At 42.6% G+C, this 27240-nt stretch overlaps 2 protein-coding genes across 5 annotated transcripts in view; both read right to left on the bottom strand.

Annotated features, from left to right (window-relative positions):
- Positions 1-15762, bottom strand: part of kdm6ba (lysine (K)-specific demethylase 6B, a) — an 84992-nt gene extending 69230 nt beyond the window's left edge. For all 3 annotated transcript variants that reach the window (XM_033325674.1, XM_033325675.1, XM_033325676.1), the window contains exons 1-3: positions 15189-15762; positions 13204-13395; positions 12901-12941 (exon numbers count right to left, since the gene is read on the bottom strand). The gene's annotated coding sequence lies outside the window, so the exon portion shown is untranslated. The remainder of the gene's footprint in view (positions 1-12900; positions 12942-13203; positions 13396-15188) is intronic.
- Positions 15763-17590: 1828 nt separating this feature from the next.
- The window catches only part of dnah2 (dynein, axonemal, heavy chain 2), a 52663-nt gene continuing 43013 nt past the window's right edge, over positions 17591-27240 (bottom strand). Inside the window, exons 79-88 of one of the 2 annotated variants that reach the window (XM_026296067.2) lie at positions 27043-27233; positions 26661-26852; positions 26012-26196; positions 24903-25137; positions 23438-23589; positions 22209-22323; positions 19743-19919; positions 19196-19270; positions 18159-18309; positions 17591-17984 (exon numbers count right to left, since the gene is read on the bottom strand). In XM_026296067.2, coding sequence (XP_026151852.1) covers positions 17830-17984; positions 18159-18309; positions 19196-19270; positions 19743-19919; positions 22209-22323; positions 23438-23589; positions 24903-25137; positions 26012-26196; positions 26661-26852; positions 27043-27233 — 1628 coding nt within the window. In that variant the 3' untranslated portion in view covers positions 17591-17829. The remainder of the gene's footprint in view (positions 17985-18158; positions 18310-19195; positions 19271-19742; positions 19920-22208; positions 22324-23437; positions 23590-24902; positions 25138-26011; positions 26197-26660; positions 26853-27042; positions 27234-27240) is intronic. The other variant, XM_026296076.1, reaches the window with a different exon arrangement.

The raw sequence follows: 27240 nt of genomic DNA, 5'->3' as shown, positions 1-27240 counted from the left end.
ATGACCTGCCTTAACCCAGAGCCTCACCCTGACCTTAAACCAAGTCACCTCTTTAAAATTCAGTGATTTACATGATGGAGAACTGGAATTGTTCCCCACAAGGAAGCTGAGTCCCCACGTCAGTCCCCATGACGTAGAAACACACACACACACACACACACAGAAGGGGAAAATCTAAGACAGCTGAGGGAGGAAAAAATGTGCCCTGTGAGAGAAAAAGCTAAACAAAGAGAGGATGAGAGCCAGGAAACAGGAAGTGTGGAAGGAGGAAATGAGAGGAGGCAGGAAAGGGGGGGGGGGGCAGAAAAATGTGTGAGAGCAGATGCTTTGTTTCTGCTTCTGTCCACTTGTAGGGTGACGTATAACATTCCTGTCTTTACAAAAACTAACAACAAAGTCATTCTTTGGGTGGCTGCTGCCTCTTAGCAAAGTTTAATCATTGAGTACAATAGTTCAGATCTTATTCACTAAGACTGATTTAGATATTAAAGGTCTACTTGTACTGCCTGGAGCCCAAAGAAAGAAAGTCCAGCAGTTGACATCTCATCTAGCGACTGTCATAAATAAATAATTGATGGCTCTATGTGTCTGATACTATCCCTCATTCTCATGAGTGGATGTCCCTGAAAGTACAGTGAGTGTGTGCAGTGATGCTGGAAGCAAACGAAGTGATGTTAGTAAAGAGGACAGATCTGAGCTTATGTACACCAGTAAAGCTCCATGAAAAACTATAATCACAACCTGAAAAATCAAAACACCATTAGTTTACACCTTGGTTGTACAAGAGCTGGAACAACAACCAGCACAGTGTATATAGTCTTATTATGGGAATCATCAGCAACGAGTAGAAACATGTCATTGACATGTCAGCAGCAGACTGTAGCTACTGTGCACAGTAATCCAGGACTCCTCCATATCTTCAAAGCCAACCACACTTTCACATGGACACTAAAGATTTTGTCTATACTGCACAAATTGTCTTCAGTGTTTTGCAGTAATTTATTCTTATTCTGTGTGATTAGTTAATGCCATATTTTGTAGTACAACACTGCAAGTTATCCCACGTTCAGTACATTATCACTACATTTTGTTACAAATTGCTGCTGCAGCAAAGCTTTTGTTTACAAAATCGACTCAACACAACATAACTCGTAGCTGAAGGGTCAGCTGTTGTGTGCACTGACTAGTGCTAATGACACAGCAGTAGAGTTTGGGGTAGTGAGTGCAGGAGGTGGAGGGGGTGAGCTCTACATGATGCCAGGCGCATACTCCACTCCCTGGCTCCTGTTCAAACACACCCCACTTTAGCTGGAGAGCTCCAAGTCCCTGGAGAACTCCCTGGCATAAACATACCGACATTAAATACACACAAAAACATACTGCCCTTTCTCTCACACAACTCAAAAACCCGAATGATACAAATACAGCGAAGTGGAAGACGGCAACGGCACACATGAGAGCACAAGCAAATAAAGAAAAGCACAAATAAATAACAAACATGAGCAAACACACTCGCACACAAGAACAATCACACAAAAACACCCAGATCTATGCATATACTGAGAACACACACACACACACACACACAATGTAAAAGAAACAAACTTTTCATGCATCCAGACACACACACACACACACATCACTTCATGTGCAGGGCTTCTTTGAATACAGCCTCTGCCACACACAAGCTGCATGAAATATTCAGTGAATTTTTTCAACATGTGCTCTTTCCCCTTTCGCACGTGTAGAAGTGCAAAAAAAAAAAAAGTAGGGGGAGAGCGATGTGGAGACAGGAAGGAGGGGGAGAAGAAGTCAATGAGGGCAAAGGCAGAGCGAGCAGCAGGAGAGAACAAGCGAGCAAGCCAGAAACTGACTGCGAGACGCAGAGAAAGAGGAGGGAGAGAGAAAGCCCAGCTGACTCTGTTACTGCTACTCCCCTTAGCAACAGCCCTGGCTCAGCCTGTGTCCCATTGGCCGGCTGACAGCACGCATCACAATCCCATGCATGCCTCCTCAGCCAATCAGTGGTTTCCTTGCAACTCTGCATTTTGGATTTCATTTTCACCATGGCAACACAACCCTGCTCTTGGCCCTGGATGTGGCCTCTGTAGTGTGTAGACACACAAAACACAGCACAGCCCAAAGTGACCGGCCCTCAGTGAGCTCAGGACAAATGGTGTCCGCGGCGCTTCCACCGGAGATGTAAACAAAACTTACATGGCAGACGAGCTAACTCTGCTGTGTTTCCACACCTGAAGCTCAACGTGCTACAAACGGTGAAGAGCAGTCAGCAGCAGGAGTTCGTCCAACACAGTCAACTCGTGGATACACTTTGATCCGTACCCACTGACACTCATAACGATGAGAAGAAACACATAGTCACACTCCGAGTTCCTCAGTCTGTGTCCTCAAATTAAACCAAAGCGCTCTCTCACTTTCACTCTGACGGCTGCAAGAGAGGCGCTAATCTAAAGCTGCTTTCACACATGTACACTCGCTCTGTCAGAGCTCTGACACTTCGCAGAGGCAAAGCTCTTCCAGTGGCACTCAACTGAGAATTTAAGGCCAACGTTGATGAACAGCACAGCACAGCACAGCACAGCACAGCACAGCACAGAACAGCGCACGCGCACACACACACACACACACACACACACACACAGAGTTACTTCACAACAAGGTTATTTGATGAGTGTATGTGATAATTAGATTTAAATTCAGTTCTTATATAATAAGAAGAATCACAAATGTGATTAACTGAATGGAGACTTGTATTAAGGGAGTCAGTAGCGCTGGATTCACAGGTGATACAATCTTATAGTGTAATTTAAGAATCCAGCATTGAAATCCATCCAACAATGGAGAGATTATGCCTGTGACCAGGCTGCATTGTGATTTAATTCCCTGAAGGGAAAACTTTACTGCACTGACATTGGTGTTGTTTCATTTACTGTGTAGAGAGGAATGTGAGGAAAAGGTTTGCAGTATAGAAGAAAACACAAACACAGATGACAGGTCTAATTCATGTAGTATCTCTGCAGCTGCCATTGTCCTGACCACATCAGATTTTTTTAGGAGATATGTGCTGCAAGTTGGTGTTTGCCATTTAACAAGAGGAAACCAAGGCACCCAGATAAAACCCATGCTGGGAAAGTCCACACAGAAAGACTGGTGGGTCTGAACCCAGAAAGTTCATGCTCACACTTCTAACCACTGCAGCACCACGCAGCCTTAGTGCAAATTAGTCTTCTCTTGTCAGTGTTGCAGATTTCATTATTAGTGATGTTACTTTTATGGAACATCTGTTTCTAACATTTTTATAGGACGCATGATGAAAATGTTTCCATTCACACATTCATGATTCTAATGCATTATCTTACATAAATACAGTGAAGTCTGAGCACTGTAAAACAGTTCTGGATGATATAACCTGAAGGGCTACATAGCAGGGGTCTGGTCTAGCTTCTTAGCTCTCTGCAATCAATAAAACACTAATAACTGTTCATGTGATTTCTGTGTCACTGGTGAAACTAGAGCTCTGAGATGAACACTTAACATTACACTTCACACATTTCAAACACACACAGGCAGACGCATGCAAGGTAACTCTACTATGTCCTCTTTGTTCTCGCAGTAAGGTGAGAAATATCAACGGTGTGCGAGAGGGAGAGAGAGTATCAAAGATATAGAGACAGAAGGAGAGAGACAAAGAGAGAAGTAGTGAGAGAGGCAGAGAGAGAGAGTATGAGACAGGCCGGCTCCTGGAGAATAAGCAGGAGAGACAATGAATAGTAGCTTCTCTAGACAGACACATGATGAATGGGTCTGCTGCCTAAAACCCAGCGCACAGAGCACGACAAGAAGTGTGTCTGCTCACCCCACCCAGTGTAACTACAGAAGCGATCCATCTGGGCCATTGTGGCGGTGACCACACTGCGAAGAGGTTGATATCCAGTCCTCTTTCCCCTCCCACAAGACGAAATGCAACCATCAGCTCCAAAAACAGCACCCGGGGTCAGTTGTCAAACTAAACAGCAGGAAATTAAAAGTCATTTCAGAGCTTCCCCTTGGGTTTGCAATAGGTGATATAAGTATCCCATCAACAGTAATTAGTCAGCCAATTATCTTGGGGCCTAATTATAACTTCTGTCCATAGGAAGGCTTTGGGAGGAACAATAATGGGCTCTCATAGTAGCCTGGGTTTATCTGAGTGATCAGTGATTAGCATGATCACTAGTAAAGGTCAGCACCGCACATGAAAGTCTGGCTGTGTCACCGACACTTCTGCCTTGCTGTGGTTAATTGGTACAACAGCAGCAAAGTGCTGTTTTCTATTAACATTCTGCAAAACACACATTAGGGTGCCATCTTGGAAGCTACATAGGCTAAAATGACCCAGACATTCCTGAAGACTGAAGTCATATTTTTTTATGGTTTAATGTTTCTGACATATAACATATATATGGAACCTATATATTTTATAGCCAATTTGGCTGAGCATTGGGCTGAGCATAGGGTTTTTATTTCATCCACCTGAACATTGCTTTTTCGAGCTTTTTACAGCTTTCACAGGCTGTAAGTGAAATGGTTACAATAATGCGTTAGTTGGAAATTAAAGGTGCTTTATTTGGTCTGATTCAATTAAATCGTGTCTAGTGGTGCTCCCATGCCTGTGTGTATGTTGCAGCTCACACAGCAGAGGGCTCAGCAGCAGAAACTCCTCTAATCGAGTTAGCTGTGATAACGGGAGTGGCAGCTGGCTTTCCAGGAATACATTTTCCTACTCAGCGTGCACTGCCTGCAAGTGGATCACACACACGCGCACGCACGCACGCACGCACGCACGCACACACGCACGCACACACAGAGGGAGAGAGATAAGCACACACAAGCATGTAAATGCACTCAGCATGACCTGCCTTCCTGCTTCATGGGTTTTAAAAATGCATGTGTGGTGTTGTGGGTCTTTGGACAGTAAATGTATTATGCATGTACACATACTGACACAACCTTATTAACACATTCATCTGTATATTCACACACACCAGCTTAACTCACTTCCTCTTGTACACACTCACAAGCCTAATCAGTTTCAGTCCCAAATGTGTGCCACTTTCTGAATATTTGGGTGTGCTGTTTATCTGCTGGCAGCTCAGTGAGACAGGTGGGTCACTAAGTAAATGGCACCTTCAGTGTCTGGCCACCTTATTTGCTTAACTATGAATACATTGACCTTAAAGCCCCGTTAGGCACATAATCACCCATTTGTGCCACAGTGTGACTGGTGTTCATGGGTTCAGTATGGGTCAAACATGATTTTAGGTATAGAGCTCAGTCTTTTTCTTTACATAAGCTACTTGAGGTTTGGCTTCTCAAGTATTTCTACAGAAGTTCAAAAAGGATTAAAAACTTGAGCAAATGTATAGAAAGACTGACCACCACAACCGTAATTAGCCCTCTAGAAATAATTTACTATTATTTACACAGTGTGTTTTAATAGCAGTACTGACAGAGGTACTACATCTTTACCATGAAATGACATTTACAATTACCCAAAGTTATACACAACATATACTGTAACAGAGTGTACAGCTCTATATTGCCCCATACTGAGCCCGTCTTGGATATGCTACCATTACACACAAAAATATATTGGATTTACTGGGCATTGGTTTTCCATAGGACGCACAAAGAACCTTTTTGTGTCTCACTGTGCACATGTTGTACATTTCTAAAACACTATGTGAAAACATGTGCAAGGCTAAACCACATTATGTGCATAATGTACACACCATCTGCAAATACTAAAATGTGTGTGTATCGTACCTGCTTGTGTGTGTGTGTGTGTGTGTGTGTGTGTGTGAAATATTCTGTGCTCATCACTGACATCTATTTTTTTTTATTATGCTGTAAGAGTGTAATTTTACTATTAAAAAGTACTACACAGACCCCGCAGAAGCTCCAGGTACACTTCAAACCAACTATGAAAAGCCATTCTGCAGCCTCAGTACAACTTCCGTCTTTCTTACCAGCTCAGCTGCTATGAAACACAAAGGAAACTATGAAACATTTATTTCTGTGTAGGAAATATTGAAATGATACCGTTTTACACTCAGAGACTGTGAAAGCTATTCAAATGAAATTATAAATCACGTACTATACTAAGTGTGTGAAGTTTTGCTTCCTCTTTGGTTTATTCCATACTTGCATGAAGATTTTGATCAACAAATAGACAAATGTTTCATACAGTCACAGAAATTTGAATGAATGCATTTGATATATAATATTCTGCTAATCCATGCTGATCCATTCTCTACTCTGGGCAATAAGGTAATGTCTACAGCAGTCTTACAGTACGTCTTTTTACAGGCTGAGGGATCATGTGCGTTGTGTTTAGCACATACAAGTAGAAGTCCTGGGTGACTGGTTTAAAAGAGGTTCAGACTTACTTTATCAGGGATTTCTATTCTTCTGTTTTTTTTTTCTTCACATCAGTCTTGTCTAGCAAAACAAACTGAAATACAATTAAAATGAGTGTATGTATATATTGGACTTAATTACATGACTAAAACAAGTTAACATTCTAGATTAACCAAGGCTAAAAGTAGTGCACTGCAGAGAAATGGTGAGTGGGGAAGGAAATGGAGAAGAAAATGTCAAAAAGTAAAAGAGGGACTGAAAAAACAAAACAAAAAAAAAAGCAAAAAGAAAAAAGAAAGCAGGCACTGGAGGCACTGACTTCGAAATTGCCTAAACCCAAACTCACAGCAGTTTAAACTGTTGTAACTAGTAAGGAAAAGTAAAAACAGCACCAACAATGTGTGTTCATCTCTATACTACATTATTGTTCAGAGTATAACACTATCACTGTTACACTGACAACACTTGAGCAAGAAGAATGGACAGCGTTCACCAGTCAAGTAAGAGCATGTAAAAATAAAAGGCTCCAAGCTCTAGTTTCACTTCTGATCTATAGAGCTAGTCTCTTCTTGATCCTGTCTCTCACTCTCCCTCATCTGAAGCCTCCCTCTCCGCTCTCCCTTTTCTGGCCTCTAACACACAAAGGCAGGGGCAGACAGAGGTGGAGGAGGGAGGGAAGGAAGGCACAAAGGACTGGGAGCTATGGGGAGAACGAGGGTAAAGGGGTGGATGGGGGCTAACAGAGGGTCAAAAGGGGGGCCACAGGGGTATAGAGTGTTGGGGGGTAGGGAGAAACCTGAGAGGCAGAAAGCCAGAACAGGAGCTGGGGGAGGAAGACACAGGGTGAAGAGAAGGTCTGAGGGTAAGAGAGCCAAACGCAAAACAGCATATAGCTGCAGTGATTTTTTTTGTTTTGTTTCCAGTTTGATGTGGGGTTGGCAGTGGAGCAGTGGAGCTGTGGATTGGTCTGCGTTATTTTAGAAAAGCTAGGATTTGGTAAGATTTGTACTTTTTCTTCAACAGAAACGCACATTGTCCTGTCTTTGCCCACGGTCAGTTTCCTACTCAATGCATCAAAAACAAATGGCCGTTAACTTTAAAACCATAACACACCACATCAGCTCAAAGTAGTGACACAGGTACTGTGACCGTGAACCTGCCTGAAAAAAAACACCACAACTAATAAAACAAACAAAAAAACAAAACTGCACACTCGAAAACCACTGAAGTTGTTGCTGTTCTTCACAATATAAGGAAATTCTCTACTAGTGCGACTTGGACTGTGAAACCTATCAAACTGTTATATCCTCTATAAAAACTTGACAGGGCAACTACACCTATTAAAGTTTATTTATCTTGGTTGTTCAAGAAGAAAAGACAAAGAACTTCTGAAGCCAGCTATGCACATACATACACACACACACACACACACACATCTATAGTTGTGAGGACACTCAGACATAATGCATTACCTAGACCAGGAACAGGAGTGTGAAAAAAGTGAGGACTGGAAAAATGTCCTCACTTTGACAGAAATATGCTCAAAGTGGTACTCTCAAAGACAGCAATACAAGCACGTGCACGCGCACACGCACACACACACACACAGACTCCTTCCACTTGGTTAAATGACTACAACCACGCACCATCTAACCTCTTCAGCTGCCTCCAAAAGCACTGAGAGCTTTAGATGCAGGTGCATATATCATCACTGCAACACTTCACATTAACAGATGTACAGTATATAAATGTGCTGTACTTCTTCATACAGTAACGCAAACAAAAGTGGATGTGCCAACACCCACACACTATACAAACACATACACACAAATATGGAGCATAGCGACAGTGGTCTGTGACAGCTTGGCAATGCAGGCCAAACAATCAGCACAGCACAGGAGGCGCACTGGGCATCTTCTCCTTCGCAAACTCTCTCACCCCTACACACAAACACACCAGGCCTACAAAGAAAGCTCAGAGGAACACAGGAACACACACACACACACACACACACACACACACACACACACACACACACACACACACACACACACACACACACACACACACACACACACACACACACACACACACACACACACACACACACACACAAAAACCCAGTGCCCTCTTCTGCAGGATAGTTATATAACCGGATAGGCAGGGGAGCTCTCTTTTGCACACCTCTTTGTTTCATCTTCATTCCCCTTATCTTGGGCTCTATTGTCCCATCACTGCCTTCCTCGCTGCTGTTTTAAATGCATTAAAAGCTTGTTGATGACCTAAATGTGCCTGTTAAAAGCTTTATGAGAATGTGGTAATGTGCTCTCACAGACCTCCAGGGGGAGGATGATGTCAGCTGCACCTCTCCTCCCTCCACCACTCCTCCCTTCATGACACCACTGATGATGACAGGAGGAGGAGGAAGAGGGTGACGACGAAGAGGAGTCTCTCCCCCTCCTTCTCCTTCCTGTCCTCCTCCTCACCCACTACTTCCTGCCGTCCTCCCGCGGGCATCCTGACTCAGCTCTCACCACCTCTCTTCCTGTCTCTCCCTGCAACTCCATCCTTCAGATATCTCCTTATTTGAAACAAAAGCACTTTTTTCTTTTTAGCCCATGCCCTTCACTTTCAAGGTCTGAGTTGGTTTCTACTTCTGTAGAAATGTGGTTTTATTTAATACCAGATAAAAGGAACAGTAACCTCCCTTTTGGAGAACCAACAGACCTATGAAAAAATGAAGAAGGGACACCACCAGCACCTACAAGAAAAAGGTGATTGACACCTGGGAAAGGACAATGCCATCGACAGGGCCACCCATCACCAACTGTATCCAGGGCAGACCACCCCCTGTCTGTATGGACTCCCTAAGATACACAAAGAAGGAGCCCCCCTTAGGCCCATCGTCAGCAGCATAAACTCACTGACATATAACATTACCAGACACCTTGCCGCCATCTTAGCACCACTGGCAGGTCACACAGACCACCACATCCGGAGCTCAGAGGAATTTGCCTCCAGAGTCAGAAATATGAAAGTGGATAGAGATGAAACTATGGTGTCCTTTGATGTTACATCCCTCTTCACCAACATCCCCACCACCAAGGCTTTAACATCTGTTAGGACTAAAAGAGGACAGCACCCTCTCTGCCATGATGTGCCATGGGCTCCCCTGTGTCACCCATCGTTGCCAACCTGTACATGGAAGAAGTGGAGAAGAAAGCTCTCAGCTCCTTCACAGGAATGGCCCTGACATGTTGGTTCAGAAATGTGGATGACACCTGGGTGAAAATACAGACCCAGGAAGTTCAAGCCTTCACAGATCACATCGATGCAGTAGACACAAACATCAGTTTCACTTGAGAGGACTCCAAAGAGAACAGGCTAGCCTTTTTGGACTGAGAGGTCGTCATCAGGTCTGTTGGTAAACCTGCTTTTGACTCCCATCACCCACTGCAACACAAACTAGGAGTCATCAGGACTTTACACCATAGAGCAAACAACATCCCTATGTCTATGGAGGCCAAAAGAAAGGAGGTCACTTAAAGACAGCCCTCAAAACCTATTCAAGCCAAGTGTGAAGTGAAACCAACTCAAGAGTGTGGATCTAATGATGCTCTCCCAAATTACATAGCTCACCTAATGAGCCTATTTGGACTAAGGGTGAAGTGAAACCAACCTAAAAGATAAATCAGAGTTTTCATACCAGCTTTCTCTTAGACTGATGAAGCTACTCGGATGAGTATAGTGAAACATTTCGACCTAAAAACTACAAGTCCAGTTGCCATGACTCAACCTCTAGATAATTTCACCTGGACAATGGAGAATCTCCAGACAGGTAACAGGGACACTGGGGACAGAAAGAGGGACACTGGGGATAACTGAAGCATCCACACATCATTGCTGCTATGACAGACTGAATCTAACATAAAATTAATATCAACACAATGTTCTGACAGCATGAGTCCTTTTCTGTGTTGCCTCCACAGGGTGTGTGACACATATGAAAAGCACATGAAGTGGAATGTTAAGAAGAAAGAAAAGGAGGAGGAGGACGCAGATAAAGCAGATGGAGGAAACAGATGTCAAACCTTAATGTTCTGTCCTACACCCAACACAGAACTCTCTCCTGTGTCCTGCTAAATAAAAGAACATACAAACTGGGCAGTGGGTGAAATCAAATGTTTCCTGTATGACTGGGATTACTGCAGCAAGTAAAGTGCATCTTAATTCCTTATTAACTAGAATATTTGTGATTCATTTCTGCTATTACACCACATTTTTGAAGCATCTATCTGAGCTCCCTATGTCATCGCTGTTCTTTAAACCAAATATGTGGCTTATTCCCTCCATCAGCATCTGCAGGACTAAGTGTTTATTGTGGACTCCTACTGCTCTGCAAAGCAAAAGTCTGCAGCTGAACATATGGCAATCATCTACCACGTCTTAAATTAGATCTCTGTCCAAATAAACTGTCTGACAAAACTGCTCCCAGGTGCAACATAGGGAATTTTGCACATTAAAGCCGTGCTGTAAAGGCGTCTGCCAAGCTCTGACAGCAGCATGGCGACAGCATCATAGCATCAGATTTATTATTATTATTAAAGTCATTTTTCTGAAACGCAAAAAGAAGTGAATGGGACTCAAACCTATAATATTTACGGTACATAATAACCAACATATCTTACTTGGCCGCAGATGCAAGCTGATTGACATGGCAGTCCTGCTGACTGATGCCAGAGCTCACAGCACTGCACGGTTTCACCAGGAACTGGACAGTAACGCTCTCTTTCTTTCGCAAACATTTTAACACACTCAGTCTTTCAGCCAAACTGACAAGATACGGCCTCCACTGAACAAATGACCACAAACCTACAGCCAGAATGTGCTGAGTTTGCATGTGTGTGTATCCGTCCACATGCATAATGGAGGGTGTCGACTTGGTCTTAAGCTGAATTGTGTGTATTTGTGCATATGCGTTTCTGTGTGGATCTGATTCATGGCCAACTGTAAATGTATGTAATAAATCTGAGCAGGCTGAGTGTTGGAAAGCCCCAGTGTTGCTCCGTAGGGTCTTGGGAGATGCTGGCATTAGTCTGTGTGTGTGTGTGTGTGTGTGTGTGTGTGCGTGCGTGTATGTACGTGTACATGTGGGGAGGGTGGGGGAGCGTGAGAGCGAGATCAAAACAGTGAGTAAGAAGGGTGTTGGTGTTGAAGATGCGTCTTTGAGAGTGTGTGGGTACAAATGAAACAGAGCTGATGTTGGGTCATATGTGTGTTTGGCTTTGTGCCACCCCCCAAAATCAATTTAGTAGGTGTGGTGAAAATGGCTTCTCTACTATGCCTCCAATGCCCTCTGCTAAAAACATAAAGAGCCTGACATCAACAAAAGGCTGAAACACATTTTAACATTTAAAACTAATAGTCAACATGTGATAATTTAATCCAGCCTTTATAGGAGGGTTTCAAGATAACAGGTGACAGCTCATCGAATTTAATTACACTATACATTCACACAGTCAACATTTCAAGTGCATTAAAGTTATTCAACCAGTCCAGTGTATATGCTCAACAACTGAACAGACCTGCAGTGCATTAAGAGAAAACTGCCTTCATCCAAGCTTTTTTTTTTTTTACAGACTGAAGTAAACAAAGTAAAAAATGTTCATATGGCTCTTATAACTATTCCACTAAGTGCAGCTTTGGTTTTTCTTTGCTTTTAGCAAAAATATTCAAAGTAAACAAACTACAATATGTCTTAAATAGTTTACTTCCACTTAGTGCAGCTTTGTAACAGTAAAACTACAAATGAGTAATGTAATCACAGTCCCACTTCAGAGTGGTGTAACAGCTTAACTTCACCATTCACAGTAGCAACAAATACAAATCAAACCCTGCCCAGTGCAGCATTATAGGAAAACTTCTGTAGTCCTTATTTTTAAGGTGTCCTATCAAACTGGTGCTATTGATCGTAGCTCTGTTACTACAACCTCATTAAATGCTCACATTATAACCTATAGCCTAGGTAAAAAATACCTCAGTATACCTCAGTACCAATCGTTTGAGATTAGATCAGAACATCCCTGTGTCAAAATCATCAGACTTTTCTTTCTAACGCTTGCCATAAAAGCAGATTTTTGTTCTTTGGGAGAAACTGCAACAAAATCGTCTCAGTATATTTCTTGACTGAGATATTAAGGAAAGCTGAGGTGAAGGAAGAACTTTCTACAGTGATACGTCTCTACCATTTCTGCACTCCCATTGAAATGCTGCTAAACAACTAAAGTACACAACATCAAAAAGTACATCTGAATATTTCTACTTGGTTGGGTATTTCAATACAGTTGAGAAAGTAAAACATTTCATTGTTCTGCAAGAAGCTCAGACAAACGTTTGTCTGCTGACCAGACGAAACAGGAACGACAGAGCAGACACTGCAGGATAAACAGGTCAAAGCCGGCATCGTACTTCAAGTCTTACCTGAGCTGGTGGGTCTTTGTAGCCAGATGCAGGCAGCTCTTCTATGAAAACCAAAGAATTAAAATATGTCAGTTAAGTTTTATTACACCACATTGTGGGAGAAACCTCATGCTTTTTATAGCCCATAGAACGAACTATTAAAAACAGTGGGGCGTGACAACACCATGGTGAAAAGCTATACACTATCATGTTTCCATCCTAACTAAGAAACAAAGAAAAAAAAGTCATCAAATAATGTGATGATTGTGACAGAGTATGTGCCCAGCTCCTACTTCAAACAATCCAGTGTAAAATATTAGTTACCGTCAATGAGGACTGCCAAGAGCATTCTCTGTCCCCACACAGCACAGTCCATCTTAACAGGCCTGTGATTTCATGTCGGCCCATTCTTGTCTATAGACGTTCAGTGAGAGATTTCACTCTTGAGCTTAGTCAGGTGCTGGTGGTTCTTCAGACAGACAGCAATAACGCTCAGGCATGATTCTCACTCCATCACTGTGAATTGGAAGGACATACATGTGTGATCAGGAATTAAAAAAGAAAGAAAGAAGCAGCAAATTAACATCTAATAACAGTCTAATGTGAAAATGAACCAGGTGCAGACAGTCTGCTGTATATTTAAATGGCCATTTAGCTAACACAAGGCTGAGATGTGGGTTCTTCTACTGGAAGCTCAGGCAGTTTAACAACATATATTCAGACATCAGTCATGTTTGCCACCACTGCACTGTGAGACATTAGAAGCTGTTTACAAAGGACATTCACAGGACAGGCTTGGACTGGGGATGTGTCACCATCTACAGGAAAATACACTCTTGCACCTCATCTGATAGAGCTGTAAACACTAATATGTGTCATGTGCAGCAGTCATGTAGTAAGATTAGAGATGTTTTATTGGTGGGATGTAATTAGTCCTTTCATTACTCTCATTAGGTTAATTGAGGGAACCATAGGGTTACAGTGGTGGGAAGTAAATAAAGACATTTACTCAATTACTGTACTTAAGTATCAAAATAAATCCGACCACATGTGCACTATTGTTATTGTCAACACAGAGTTAGACCCTCTAGAGTTAGACAAGCAAATGTGGGAAAATAGACACTTTACCGGCCGGTCCTAAGTCCATGAGGTGTCTCCCAGAGCTTCAATCAGCAGCTTTGGACAGAAGCCGTAACATGAACTTACTGAGAAATTAATTCTTGTTTTTTTTGTGGCGTCTTCTCGGAGCTGCACACAATTAGCGTTAACTACGTGCAGGTGAGGCACCTGGGGCCGCACCATCCATGCACTCGGACACTCAGGTTTATTCTTCAGACCGCAATGAACAGCCGGTCAGATTAGTTTCATTTAAAGCGTCGCTGTTGTCAACCCTGGCTACTTTTATATTCCACTGCAGAAATCCAGCATTTGTCACAGAGAGGCCTTTATAATTCACCTGACATTATTCTAAGATATTCACTGTGCTGGGCTGCCCTCTAGTGGCAGCATGTGCACAGTGCCAGAGGAGCAGTGAGGAGAGGGGTGGAGACAAGAAAAAAAAAACCCAAAGGAAGAAAATTCAAACGCTCTTCCTGGAAACAGTAGAGAACCCGCCACAACTTCACCACATGATATTTCAGAAAGAAAATGCGACACTCCTTCCTCCGGCCCCAGCGAGCCCCCGTTTCATTCAGCTAACGTCGATTCAGCCGCACAATATGTGAGGCACACGCTGCACATCACACCCACGGCCCGTCGCCTTTCTGTACGTTTTTAAACGTGTAACCCAGATCCACACAGGGCGATTGCGACATCACCAACTCCAGACCTACTTTCCCGTAAACTACCCCTTCCTTACCGTAAAATACGTGACATCACCCCACACCACTTTCGATGTGAATTTGGAGGGGAATCAAACACATCAATGTGAAACTGCTGCATCGAAACTTCACGATAATATCCACGCAAAGTTAGAGAGCACGGCTTTAGCGATGATATGCAGCCATCCCTGCACTGAAGAACAACAATACAGCCATATGTTTGTATAAAAGCGCATCACGTTTCTGATCTGCTAAATCCTGACTTTAAGAAACTTCCAATAGCTCCCCGCAGGAACACTAACATGCCTGCGGTGTGTGTGTGTGTGTTTTTTCTCCGTGCGTGACATTTCTTACGAGATGAGCGTACTGTAGTTCAGCTTGTTGTTGATGGGCTCTCATTGGCTCCCTTGTTCCAATTAGGTAAGGCAGGCTCCACAGCCTCACATGTCAGCATGTGTGCATTAGAGTCACGCCGTGCGTCGTGTTTACCTTTTATGTGCAGTCCAAAATGTGCCTGGGGAGGTGCCGCGATCGCCGTCGCTGTTAAAACTGGGCAATAGTGGAAAATCTGCAAAGCGGTCCATCTGCTTTCCCAGCCAGGGATGACGCAGCCCACAAAAAGCCCTCTCCCAAAAAAACATGAAACCCCACACAACATCCATAACGCGTTTAGGTGCAAACGTCGACACGGGGAGCACTGTATACGCAGATAGATCAAACCTGGGAAAATGTGGATATGTTCGCCCGTGGACGAGGCATGACGGAGACACTCATCACTGATCTTGCATCTCTGCACAGTCACATCGCCTTTCTGAGCGATTACACAGCTTCTTTTCCTCCTCTGAAGATCAGTGGTAAAAATCGGCAGCTCCTGTAGCCTCTGAGGCAGCGCGGGCTGTAATGGGCTCGGATTTTTTCTAATCATTCAAAAACAACTAATGTCCATTTCAGAGGGAGGAATGGTCCACGGCGATGCGAACGGGCAGCCCTTAAAAGAAACTGCGCAGTTTTTATTCCATTGAAACGAAGACTCTTTCCTTCTGTCCCCCCGTTGAAAGGCTCTTTGCCTTCCTCCTCCTCCCTCCTCTCCCTCTCTCTCTCCTTCTCTTTCCTCATGCAGGTTTATTTTCGGTGGAAGAGTCTTGGACATGAACTGCCCCGCCTCCATAGCCACTGGCAAACACACTGTACAACTTGCCCAAATTCCACTATTAACTACTATTCAGAGGAGAACAACTGGACCTCAGGTTTTCCCCTTATAACTCTGGTTGAAGAGTCAGTCTCTCAGTTGGAAGCAGTCACTGCTCAAAGGGGCCAAGAGCCACTTCAATATCAACAGTTATCTGAAGATGTTGGGTAATCTCCTCAGGTTCCTGTCATTTCCCAGGAAACAAAAGTAGGACAAGAGCCTGTTGGGAAATCAGATTAATGGACAAGGGGAAAACACAGAGTGTGGGCTGGCTCCCATGGGTGCTTGTAGTGTTTGTCAGGGCTCCTCACCTGCAGATTGGTCAGGGGGCAGTATAGTGTGATTAGATGTTTCTCCTTGCTTTCCTTATGAAGGGAATATTACCATCTGCATGGACTGTGAGCATTTGAGAAAACTGGCTCTAAAACAAAATGTCCACTGTCTGGGTGCAGAAACTCCCAGTATCACATGATAAACAATGTAAATTAATATTATTATAGTGCTTCTCCCACACACATTAGCCCTAAATCTTTGAATACTGCACTCCTGTCTGGACTACACAAATCTAGAGCATTAGGCAGGAATGTTAATTAATACGGCATAACGAATATATTCAAAGTGTTTTCATGCCACATTTACATTCCAGCTCATTTAAGGTGAAGCTCTCATCCATAAAAAAACACCTCCCAAGTCTGATATTTTTGTTACAATCAAGCCTGAGAATAACCCAATTTGAATTTGAATTCAGCATGTTGCTATGAGTGCCCCCCTCCGTCCCCCACCCAACCAGAGACCACCAGTGTACACACACACACACTCACTCACAGAGCTGGGTCTGATAAAGAGGCTCTTAAACCCTGAGGAAGTCTGTGTTCAGTCTTTCAGGGGGACAATCCTTCAGCCTGAATACAACCTTGAACTCAGGCCCCCTCCTCCGGTTCCCCTCTCTCATTACTGGACCATTCTTCCTCCCGGCTCACTTTCTCCAGGGTTCTTCTCAGTTTTTCTCTCCCTCCCTTTCAGGAGTTTAGGCTGAGTCCTTTCCAGTGGGGAAATCCAGGCCTTCTCTCTCACAACACTGACCAACTCCAAACGTCTTGTCTGTGAAGCTTCTTTAGAATTCATTTGTTGGAATAGGTTCGTTTCTCCCCCAGTCACCCCATCTCTGTTCTCTTTCTCAGCTTGGGACAAATGCATATTAGCATGAAAACATCCTTTACATCGCCTTCATTAACTACATTGTTTGCATGGTGTAAAGTATAAATCAATTTTTCAAAAAATGAAAATAATATTCGTTACTAGCAACAGACCTTTCTTCAAATAAAGATTTTAACATATTTGCACTGCCAGAAAAAGCCACTAAGTAAAGTATTATAGCCTTTCATTAAGGTATTGGGAATATAAAAAAATTGGATTAACAAGAAATTCAGTGTACACAACAGACAGATGAGACAGCCGCTTGATCCAGATGTTAGAAAGAAGCAAGTTTCCAGTAAAACACAACACTTCACGGTAGGAGACTACACCTTGTGTGTGGTGTGTGCCGGGGTGCGTGCGTGTGTGTTTGAGCAGGATAAAAAGGAATCAGCATGGAAAGGATGGCTGGGCTGTGGAGTGAACAATCAGTCAGCTAGCAGCAGAGAAGGGAGACAAAAAGGAAGAAGAGGAGAAACAGACGTTACCAGGGCTGTGTCAGACCAACTTCAAACAACAGTCCATTTATTGGAAAAATCCCAAATGGGAAAACCTGCTTTACAAAATGTACTAATGAGAGGAAACTGTGTTGACATTTGACATTTTGTTTGTTGCCAATTAAATCTGAAATACAGAAATAATGATACTACATTTTACAAACTGCATATAATATAATAAGTAGCTGAAACAATAATAAATAGTGGAAAGTGTGAAGGCCAGATTGTGAGTGTATGTGTGGTAAGGCCTTTAGTTGTCCAGGCTCATGAGAAGAGCAGTCCCTCTCTTGATCCAGTGTTCTGGGGTTGTAGCTCCTGATTTGAGCTCTACTCCGACCACAAAGGATGCTCGGCCTGACACGCCTGAACGCACAGGGAAGTAGTAACATGGACAGAGGTACATACCTACACAGACACAGACACACGCACGCACACACACACACACACACACACACACACAGTCAGAGCTGAGAGTGAAACCACAAGGCATAACGTCACCTACACACAAACGGAGGAAACAAGGAGCTAAAGACAAATCATAAACAAAACAAGAAAATGAAAAGTAAGATGATTCCTCACTCTTGGTCATCTTTTTACGGTTTTCCACAGGTTTAAAATGGATGGTGGGGATGGGACAGACCATCTGCATGGGTTCAGCTTCCACCAGACAGGAGTTCTTTTTGTCCCAACCAGCCCCCTCCAGGTACAAACCTCGGACAAAAACGCCATCCTTGGGGGAGAAGATGCAGCCAAGAGAGGGGGGGAAAAAAACAGAGAAGTAAGTAAGAAAATGGAAGAGACACAAACACTAGTTAGAAGGTGACATTTTGCATACAGATTAAAAAAAAAAGTCATACCAATTAGGTAATGACACTCAGAGGAAAGTAGAGGGAGGAGTGAAAACAAGGAGAGGTAGGGTGGAGGGCTACAGGAGAAAAGAAAGGTGGGGAGGGAAGAGACAAAAAGGAAGATGGAGGAGAGAAGGTAAAAGGAAGGAAAGGGGTGCAGTGGAAGCAAAGGAACAGGAGTGGCACAAAAAAGAGGAAAACCTGGGAAGTAGTAGGTAATGGGGGTAGAGAAGGGCAAAACCTGCCAAAAGGAGAGATGGTGGGGGAGAGGAAGAGTTAGAGGGGGTGGAGAGGAGGGACATAAGAGGAAGGAATCAGGAGAATGGTAGAGAATGAGAGAAAGTAGAAAGGTCTGGACAGGAGGAAATCGAGTCAGAGCTAAAAAGAAGCAAGGGGTAAGAAGTACAAAAGGCAGGAAGGGCAGGAAGTGTGCACTGGTTTAGGAGCAGGGAAACAGAGGGAGAAATAAAGGGAGGCACAGATGAGTGGATACAGAGGAGTGAACAAGAAATAAAGAGGTACAATGTCAGAAACTCTGGCACACATTTCAATGCTGTGTCAAAATTTTAATGATAAAACTGTTCTGTAAAAAATGAAAATGCCAAAGAAGATTTGGGAAGGGGGATGACACAGGGCACAAACTGTTCTGAATTCAAAGACGACATAAAAAATGTGATGGAAAGTGGCGATGACAGCTGAAAGCTAATAGCTCAGAATAACTGGCTTGATGGCAGGTTTATGGAATAGAAAGGTGTTACAAGGAGTCACCTTGGGTGGGTAAAGGAGGTTGCTGTCATCTACAGTGGACACTATAAACTCCCAGGACAGCGTGTCCACCGATATCTGCAATAACAGTTTCAAACAACGTTAATGTTGATGGACAAGATAAGATGTTACTATCACTTTGCAGAAGATCTTTGTAAGAATAGTTTTTCAACTGATTTAACCGATGTGTTAGATCAGTTGCTGTGTTGTTTCTTAACAACATCACATGTGGTGGTCGTTGGCTGTGAGATGCTGAGCAAGAGAAAACAAGTGTTCAGCAGGTGGTGTTTGCCAAGCCAGCACAGGAGGAGACGTCAGCACAATTTTCCAACACCACTGTCTGCATCAACGTGTGTTTCTCAGGGTGTTGTGAAAATGAAACTGAGAAAACAATTGTTAAATTTTCACTTTAATCTTTTAGTTGCAGAAGTGAGTTTGGCCTCCAAATCTCGTATTACATAAAATGCGTATTTATACGATGATCAACCATCCAAACAGTGTTTAACTTGATAAACGTCCTACATGTGCATGTGATGATGTGAACTCTTACATTGTGCTGTCGGGCACAGGACTGCAGCACAGCAGTGAGGAAACCATTGGGAAAGGTGAAGCCAGACAGCCAGAACAAGATGGGGGGCTGGCCTGTGTCTGCCCAGTGTGTAAACTGATTGACTCGCTGGCAGAGATCCCTGGTCCATGCTGCCAGAGGCTTCTGTGAGGGGTACGCCTGGTGGACAGACAGAGGAATGCAGACAGACAGAGAGAGACACATCAGGAAAGACATAGCAAATCTACAGTAATTACATGCTTCCAGCTGTTGACAATTCATAATGTGAAAAACATTCAGGACAGTGCAGTTGCACTGATGGCATAAGCATTTTGTTTTACAGTGGTGTAGGACAACTGTGTGAAACTTCACAAGTTTAGTGTCAATTTTGTAGAGACAACTTTTACTCCTTTGGTTGATTTCACATTGGTTAAAAATCAAAGCGGATTTGCACAGAACATGCCTGGTGGACTGGAGCCATGAAAGCCTTTAGTGCCTGCCACTGAAGAGGGAATGCACTGTATATGATGCCACTTCTCTGCATACAGTGACATGTGCATACTCTTTATTCCTTTGCATGACAGATACACATCTCTTCCAGATTTTGTACAAGCACATATGCTATACATTCCCTTAAGACTCTCTCACACTCTCTCTCTCTCTCTCACACACACACACACACACACACACACACACACACACACACACACACACACACACACACACCAAGAGACAGCCATCTGAAGAAACCAGATTAAAAAATGGCCGGAGACAGAGATGCAGGCAGGCCAAAATTAAAGCCATGAGTCTGTGAGCTCAGAACTAATGACAGGCTGCCATGCCAAGGAGGGCGGAGAACAGAGGGATGCAGGGATGGAGGGATAAATAAGGAGGACAAGGAGTCTGTGAGGGGCTATTGTTGCTGCTTGGACCAGATGGGGTCAGATGAGGTATGAAGAGATAGTGAAAGAACAGAGGTGAATTGATGCAAGGTACACAAGGAAGAAGATACAGACAGGGAGACAAAAATAGAAAGTAAAGTACACAAAAAGAGAAACAGAGCCAGACATGATGAATGAGAAAAGAGACAGAAGGATGATGGTGTGAAACAGAAATAAAAAAGAGTGTTACCTAGTAGGCAGCAGCCCTAATAGCTGTCCAATACTCCTACAAAAGGAAACAGAAACACTGACAGATGCACATACAGCACAGCAGTAATAAGCCATTGGCCTGAGCACAATGAGCTCAGGGTCTCTTTAGGAAAGTGGAGCAGGCCTCGGAAAGTTTACTTTACTTATTACACTACGATCAGTCGACAGAGCCAGGCTTTGTTCACTCAGTGAGTACCAAGATGTTGCATACATGCTGTCATGTACAGCCCATAATAAGGACAGAATCAGACACTTGTGTGAAGAGAAACATGAAATGCCCTGAATAACCCTTGTTCACTGGAAATGCACGCGCACACACACACACACACACACACACACACGTAGCCAGAATCTTTTCTAGCCCTTTGACCCAGGCTGACAGCACCCTGTGTTTTCTTCCCACTGTAAAGAGAGGTCCAGTGATAATGAGGCCAAAATTGAGTGTTTGGACAGAATTACAGCTGGAACACTGCCAGAGCCCCATCACCGTGTGTGAGTGTGTGTGTGTGGCCAGACAAAGTTGAATAATAAATGTGTGTGTGTGCGCAGCCAGCCAGAGTGACGAATAAACACACCGTTAATATCAGCCCATTGAGTCAGTGCAGAGAGGTCTGCAGCTGTTTGACTGGCTGAAGGGAGCAGAACAGATTCATGATGATCAGATCAAACCTGACCTCAACATTGATCATAAAGATCAATACACAAAAGGTCTGAGTGGAAATCTCAAGAGTCTGTCAAGATAGCAGCATAGAAATCACTGTACTCCTTGCAAAGAGTAAGGACGTCATATTAAGCAAGGAAAAATAAACAAAGCTGTCTGTATTCAAATATTATCTATGACCCCCACAAAAAAATACTTGGTCAGTACTTGATTATACAGTACAGTAGAGCCAAAGCCATGAAGGCCTACATTTGCTTCACTATTTAGCTTGGATGTTGTCATGCTTTTCTACCTTTTTCAAAAAATTCCTTTTATCATATTAATCCTGACTAAACACAGTTTTTTTTCTCTGTCATTTACATTCCCCTTAATTCTCCACAGAGCTGTCATCTGTATTGTTCCTAGCAGCACCATCATTTTCATCCAACTCTGCACACCTTAATGAAGGTAACGGTAAAATCTGCTCTCTCACTTCAGTAGGTCCCACATGCATCACACAATATGAGCATGTGCATTGTCTATTCATTGTAAGAAGTGACATATATACAGCTATAAAGCCCATTTATATTCATTTATTATCTGTAATGGGTTGGAGGAGAATCTAAAAAGATTGTGTGGATTGTGGTGGGTAATGTGTGGGTACTGTATGTCCGGTACCTTCTCCCACAGTGGTGGTACACGGGCATCGTAGATGCAGTGGAAGGTTTTCTCCAGGTTGGATGACATCACCACTAAGCCTTTGATTCCTTTCTCCAACTCCACCAGGGACGAACTAACACACAAACATACATAGTCACAGCAACTAATCTGTCTTTTTCACCGCCTTTTTATTGTAGGTCTGTGATAGTCATTGCTGCTAGCTTGGCTCTATTGGGTTTACTGTGCAGTATGTACTGTCAGCCAGAGTTATGGCTGCCAGTAAGTTGTATAAAGTTAAGTAGTCTCCACTCCCTTTTGCTGTGTCACTTGTTGCTGATTTGCATCTTTGATGCTGCTACTTCCTTTTGTAGCAGGCTTTCTGTGAATATTGCTGATTTGTTTATATTTTTGCATAGTAATCTGATACACTTGTGTGATTGATTTAGCCACCCCAATCTGAGCACCCCAGTAGCACAGCAAACAATGCATATAAATCATCTGGAAACAGTGGTGCTCCAGTCCTGGAAGAAGTACTCAGATCCTTAACTAAATTAAAACAATAATATCAGTAGAGAATAATCTGTAACAAGTGAATCCCCTACGTTCAGAAGTATTAACATCAAAATACACTTGAAGTACCAAATGTAATATTCATTATGCAGAAGTGTTGTTTTCACATTAATGTACAGTACTGCAGCTGGTAAAAGTAGAGCTAATGTTGATTACCTTATATACTTGAAAATTTAAAGTACTTCACATACTGCTGTGACATGTGTACCTCCTCCACCTGGGATCAGTAAAGTCTTATGACTACAGGGTATTTAGTTTTATTACTCTAATTCTGAAAAGAAACTAAAATTAGTATGAAGTATGAAGTATGAAATTGCAAAAAAAAGGGAATATAGTATAGATACCTCAATATAATAGTTAAGGACAGTATTTGAATAAATGGACTCAGTAGTGTTTCATCACTGAACGATTAACCAATTTGTAAAATGATGAAAATAATGAAAATAATGTCTATTTAATTAACAATATATTGTAAAAAGTTTTGAGGAAGTGCTATTGTGAGTCCAAACTAACTAGGTAATTGCTAATCATTCACTGTTGATTAATGGTAAATTCAGTTTCACTTAACATTTTTTGTTGCATCTGATAACACATAACACGTATAAAAAATGTAGTTGGAAACATATAGGTACAGCACCTACAACACACAGACACACAGACACACACAGAATTCATACATGATGGTGTCTAGCAGTGAGTTGTATCTCTGGATCTCTTGCAGCAGGACCACATTAAGAGGTGAAGGGTTGTCCTGGAGGAGGAAAGCAGTGCTTTCCAAATCAATCAGTGCTGGGATCTTCCCACGAATGTCTGCCAACAACTCTAATACCTGGGAACACAGATAAAATTTAGTAAAAAAAAAAAATATAATAGTCATCTTTTCCAAAACACACACATATGCTCCAACATATAAGATTAAATTGCTGAAGTTTTGGACCACTTACATGTATTTGTCAGAAATATTACACTTTCATAATATTTAAAGCACATAGAAGACCTGCTAGTTTCGAAGGGATCCTGAGAGATAACTTTTAAAACAATCTCTAGTGGTTCAAATTCAATTCCTTGACATTTCTGGCTTGACTTCAGTGGTTACAAGCTCAGAGGCCTCTATATGACCTGAGTGGGATCAACATGTGGGAGATGTCTTAGACATAGTTTGAAATTTGAAGAATATTAAAAAGTTGTCTGACTTTTGTCTTGGACTAACAGCACAGGATGAAGTCCTCATAGCAACAAAAAAGATTTAGCTCTGAAGTGCCCAAATGCACCCTAACCCAAACCGGCCCTAAAACTTTAAAGTGCTTCCACAAGAACAACACATTCCTGAATCTGCAGCTTATTACACCAAAGACCATCTGCCAGTGTTGTGTAACCATATGGATGTCTCTGCATTGTTGGCAAAACTGCATTGGCTGTTCTGAATAATGACTGGTCTGCCTCAAAAGCTCACAGGGATAAAATGGAACCGACACAACATACATCTCAATCACAGACTCTTTGTGACATTATGTGCAGTGGCTGAAAAGAAAGATCAGCATGTGATCAAGCAACCAAATGTTTGACTCACAATAGCCCCATTGAAAGAAGGAGGATGGGAGAAATACACCTGTGGTTAAGGTCAAGATGTTGGGTGGTGTTGTCACAATGCTGACTAAGTACAGTACATGTATATCTAAAAGACAAGCTAGGTTGACAGGTAACATCTGGCTCATTTCTAATCACAGCTGAGTGCAGTTATATTGACTAATTCATGACATTCAACCTGACCATGATCTCAGTTTGTGATGTGCTGTGATAATTAAAGACCTATAGCCCTTTCCAAGGTGACTGAAAGGTTACATTTCATATGCCCATTAGGTTGATAAATAAAATCAATGTTAAAACAATTAAACCAACAATTTAGTTAATTTAACAATTAACAATTGTTAAATTAACAGTTGTTAAATGCTTGTAATACAGGTGAGATTTTTGATAACCTCATACACATTAAAATTTCAAGGCAGATTATTAGGTTATATTTTATACCTGCAGTACTGACTGTAATCAGATCAGAGAATCAGAAGATGTCCGTCAATATGTACTGACAGACTCAATTTTAATAAGTATCAATACGCTATTAGCACCTTGCATTGTCCCCACCTTATCTTCTCTGCTGGGTCTGGCTCCCACAGCAGTAGGGCTGGTGATCTGGGGCTGCAAGGAGAGCAGGGTATCGAACAGTGTCCTGGTCTCAGCAATCTGACTAGCAATGTCGGCATTAGGGTGCTGGCCAAACACCTCAGGGTGCTCTGTAGGTGGCAGCATGCCAATATATTCGATGTATGAGGACTGGGCACCGTCCCGGGGGATGTAGTAGGAAGTTAAGGAGGACAACCTGATAGATACAGGAGAGTGACACATTAGATAGTCAGTGGTATATGTAAACAATGGTACAGCAAAGAAAAACTCTGCCTGTTTATCTGCATATCTTTATTTTATGATGTTATCACTTTCATTACAGTTAATACACTGCATTTCAGAATGGAGAATTAGAGCTATTGTCTTCGCACTTATATTTCCTGTCAGTGCAATGACCTATAACCCATTTAGCGCTGTGGTAGAAATTATTTTTACCTATCTACTGTAAGTAAATGTAATAATTTAAGTACAGAAATACAAAACCTGTAGAATACAAATAGCATTAATAATCTCAATTGAGATGGTACTGAGGATGTCTGAACTATTGTTGAATGGAGCAGCTGCAGAAAATGGGAGTGTAGTGTTTGTAGTGCAGGACACTCACTGACCCATGCCAAAGCTGCTGACAATTCATTCTTTTAAAATACATATATCTGCAGTCTTGTGTATGTGATCTGTGGTGTTTTTAATGTTTTTCTACAAAGAAACTGCCCCGTAATTTTTTTAATTGGTTGGTTACAAAGAATGGGGTGGACTTTGCATTTGTGCAAATAATAAAACGTAACAAAAAAGATGAAGGCTCAATGGTTAACTGGCAAAATGTGTCTGCACTTTTTAGCTTATAATCAGATCATCCACTTGGTGGTGCTAGTACTCTGCAACCTGTGAGAAGCTTCACCTGTGAACTGAAATGTCATGTGCTACGACAATATACCTTGTTAAATGCCTCACTGATGTAAGGCATTTGTTTACTGATACTTAATAAATTATTAGCACTACGTATTTGTATACATTGGTACTTACAGATTCTAGTACAATAAGTTTGATCACTGTGTATTACGGTGCCTTACTTGAAGAAAGGCTGGTTGATGGCAGCATCACAGAAGTAATCACTGATGTATGTGGTTAGAAGACGCCTGTCCCAGTCATCTGTAACATGACCTCCATAGTTGACCCCAGCAATGAGATACTTGAGGGCATCCCAGGGAATTTCCTCATACTCATCCAGATACAGACTCAGTAGATTCTCACTCACCTAGTGGGTCATAACAGACTGACAATGAAAGGCAGGACAAGACACTGAGTGCAAGTAGAATGGTTCTTCTGCAGAGGGCAGACAGAAAGAGTAAAGACAGACAGATGAGAAAGACATTTTACCAGAGGCCATAAGTAGATTTCAGTCTCATGCATTTCAACTGGATCATCATTATCCATTAGTCTAATTGGTCTTTATCCCGACAGGCTAGAAAATAGCCCCTCTGCTTCATTTACTGTAAGCCCATGTTTGTGGTTGAAAGCAGATTACCCATCATTCATGCACAAATTCCCCTCAACCACCATCAGCCATAATCACAACCACATCATGATCGTCTTCACTGTATCAATTTGTGGATTTCACCACCATCTTCACTGGACTGAACAATAGGTTGCTCTCTCTGTTTTTGCTATGTTCTTTCAGAGGCTGTTACTGTTTACTTCCATATCAAATGAAGCCCTGACCTCAAAGTCAGAATCATTGAAGCCATAGACAATGTTCCAGCCCAGCTGTAGAAACTTCTTCCTTTCAAGCAAGATGCTGTGAAAAAAGCAGAGGGAGAAGAGCAGCTTCCTGTAGAAGGCAGGCCTGGTGCAGCGGTTGAACTGAGTATCTGTCACCAGTTGGTACAGGCGTTTCATGTTGGCTTTCACACCCTGAGACGACAGGGGGCAGTGTTAACACTACATGTAGGATGTACAGTATACAATGGTATAAAATACATGTAGACAAATAAAACTCAAGATAGGAAAAACCTCTGTGTGGATTTGTTGACATGTATAAAAAGAGTGCTTCCATAGAAGCAGTAGATAAGTCTACAGTAGATAAGTCTGGATATCTGCGCACCTTTGGTGGCTCAGTGGTCATCTTGATGCCAGCCTGCAGGATGGTAATGGGAAATTCAGGGTGTGGCGAAGAGCTGAGCCAGAGTCTGAAGTTGGGGTGGGGCTCCTGCACCTGTAGCTGCTCCACCAGCTTGTCGAGCTCAGGCATCCAGGAGAGAGAGAGGTGGCAGTTGGCAAGGAAAACCCAGTGACCTGGGTA

The sequence above is a fragment of the Mastacembelus armatus genome, chromosome 18 (assembly GCF_900324485.2).
Source record: "Mastacembelus armatus chromosome 18, fMasArm1.2, whole genome shotgun sequence".
NCBI lineage: Eukaryota > Metazoa > Chordata > Actinopteri > Synbranchiformes > Mastacembelidae > Mastacembelus > Mastacembelus armatus.
Note: the sequence above shows the minus strand (reverse complement) of the source record. Positions and strands in the feature narration are given on the sequence as shown.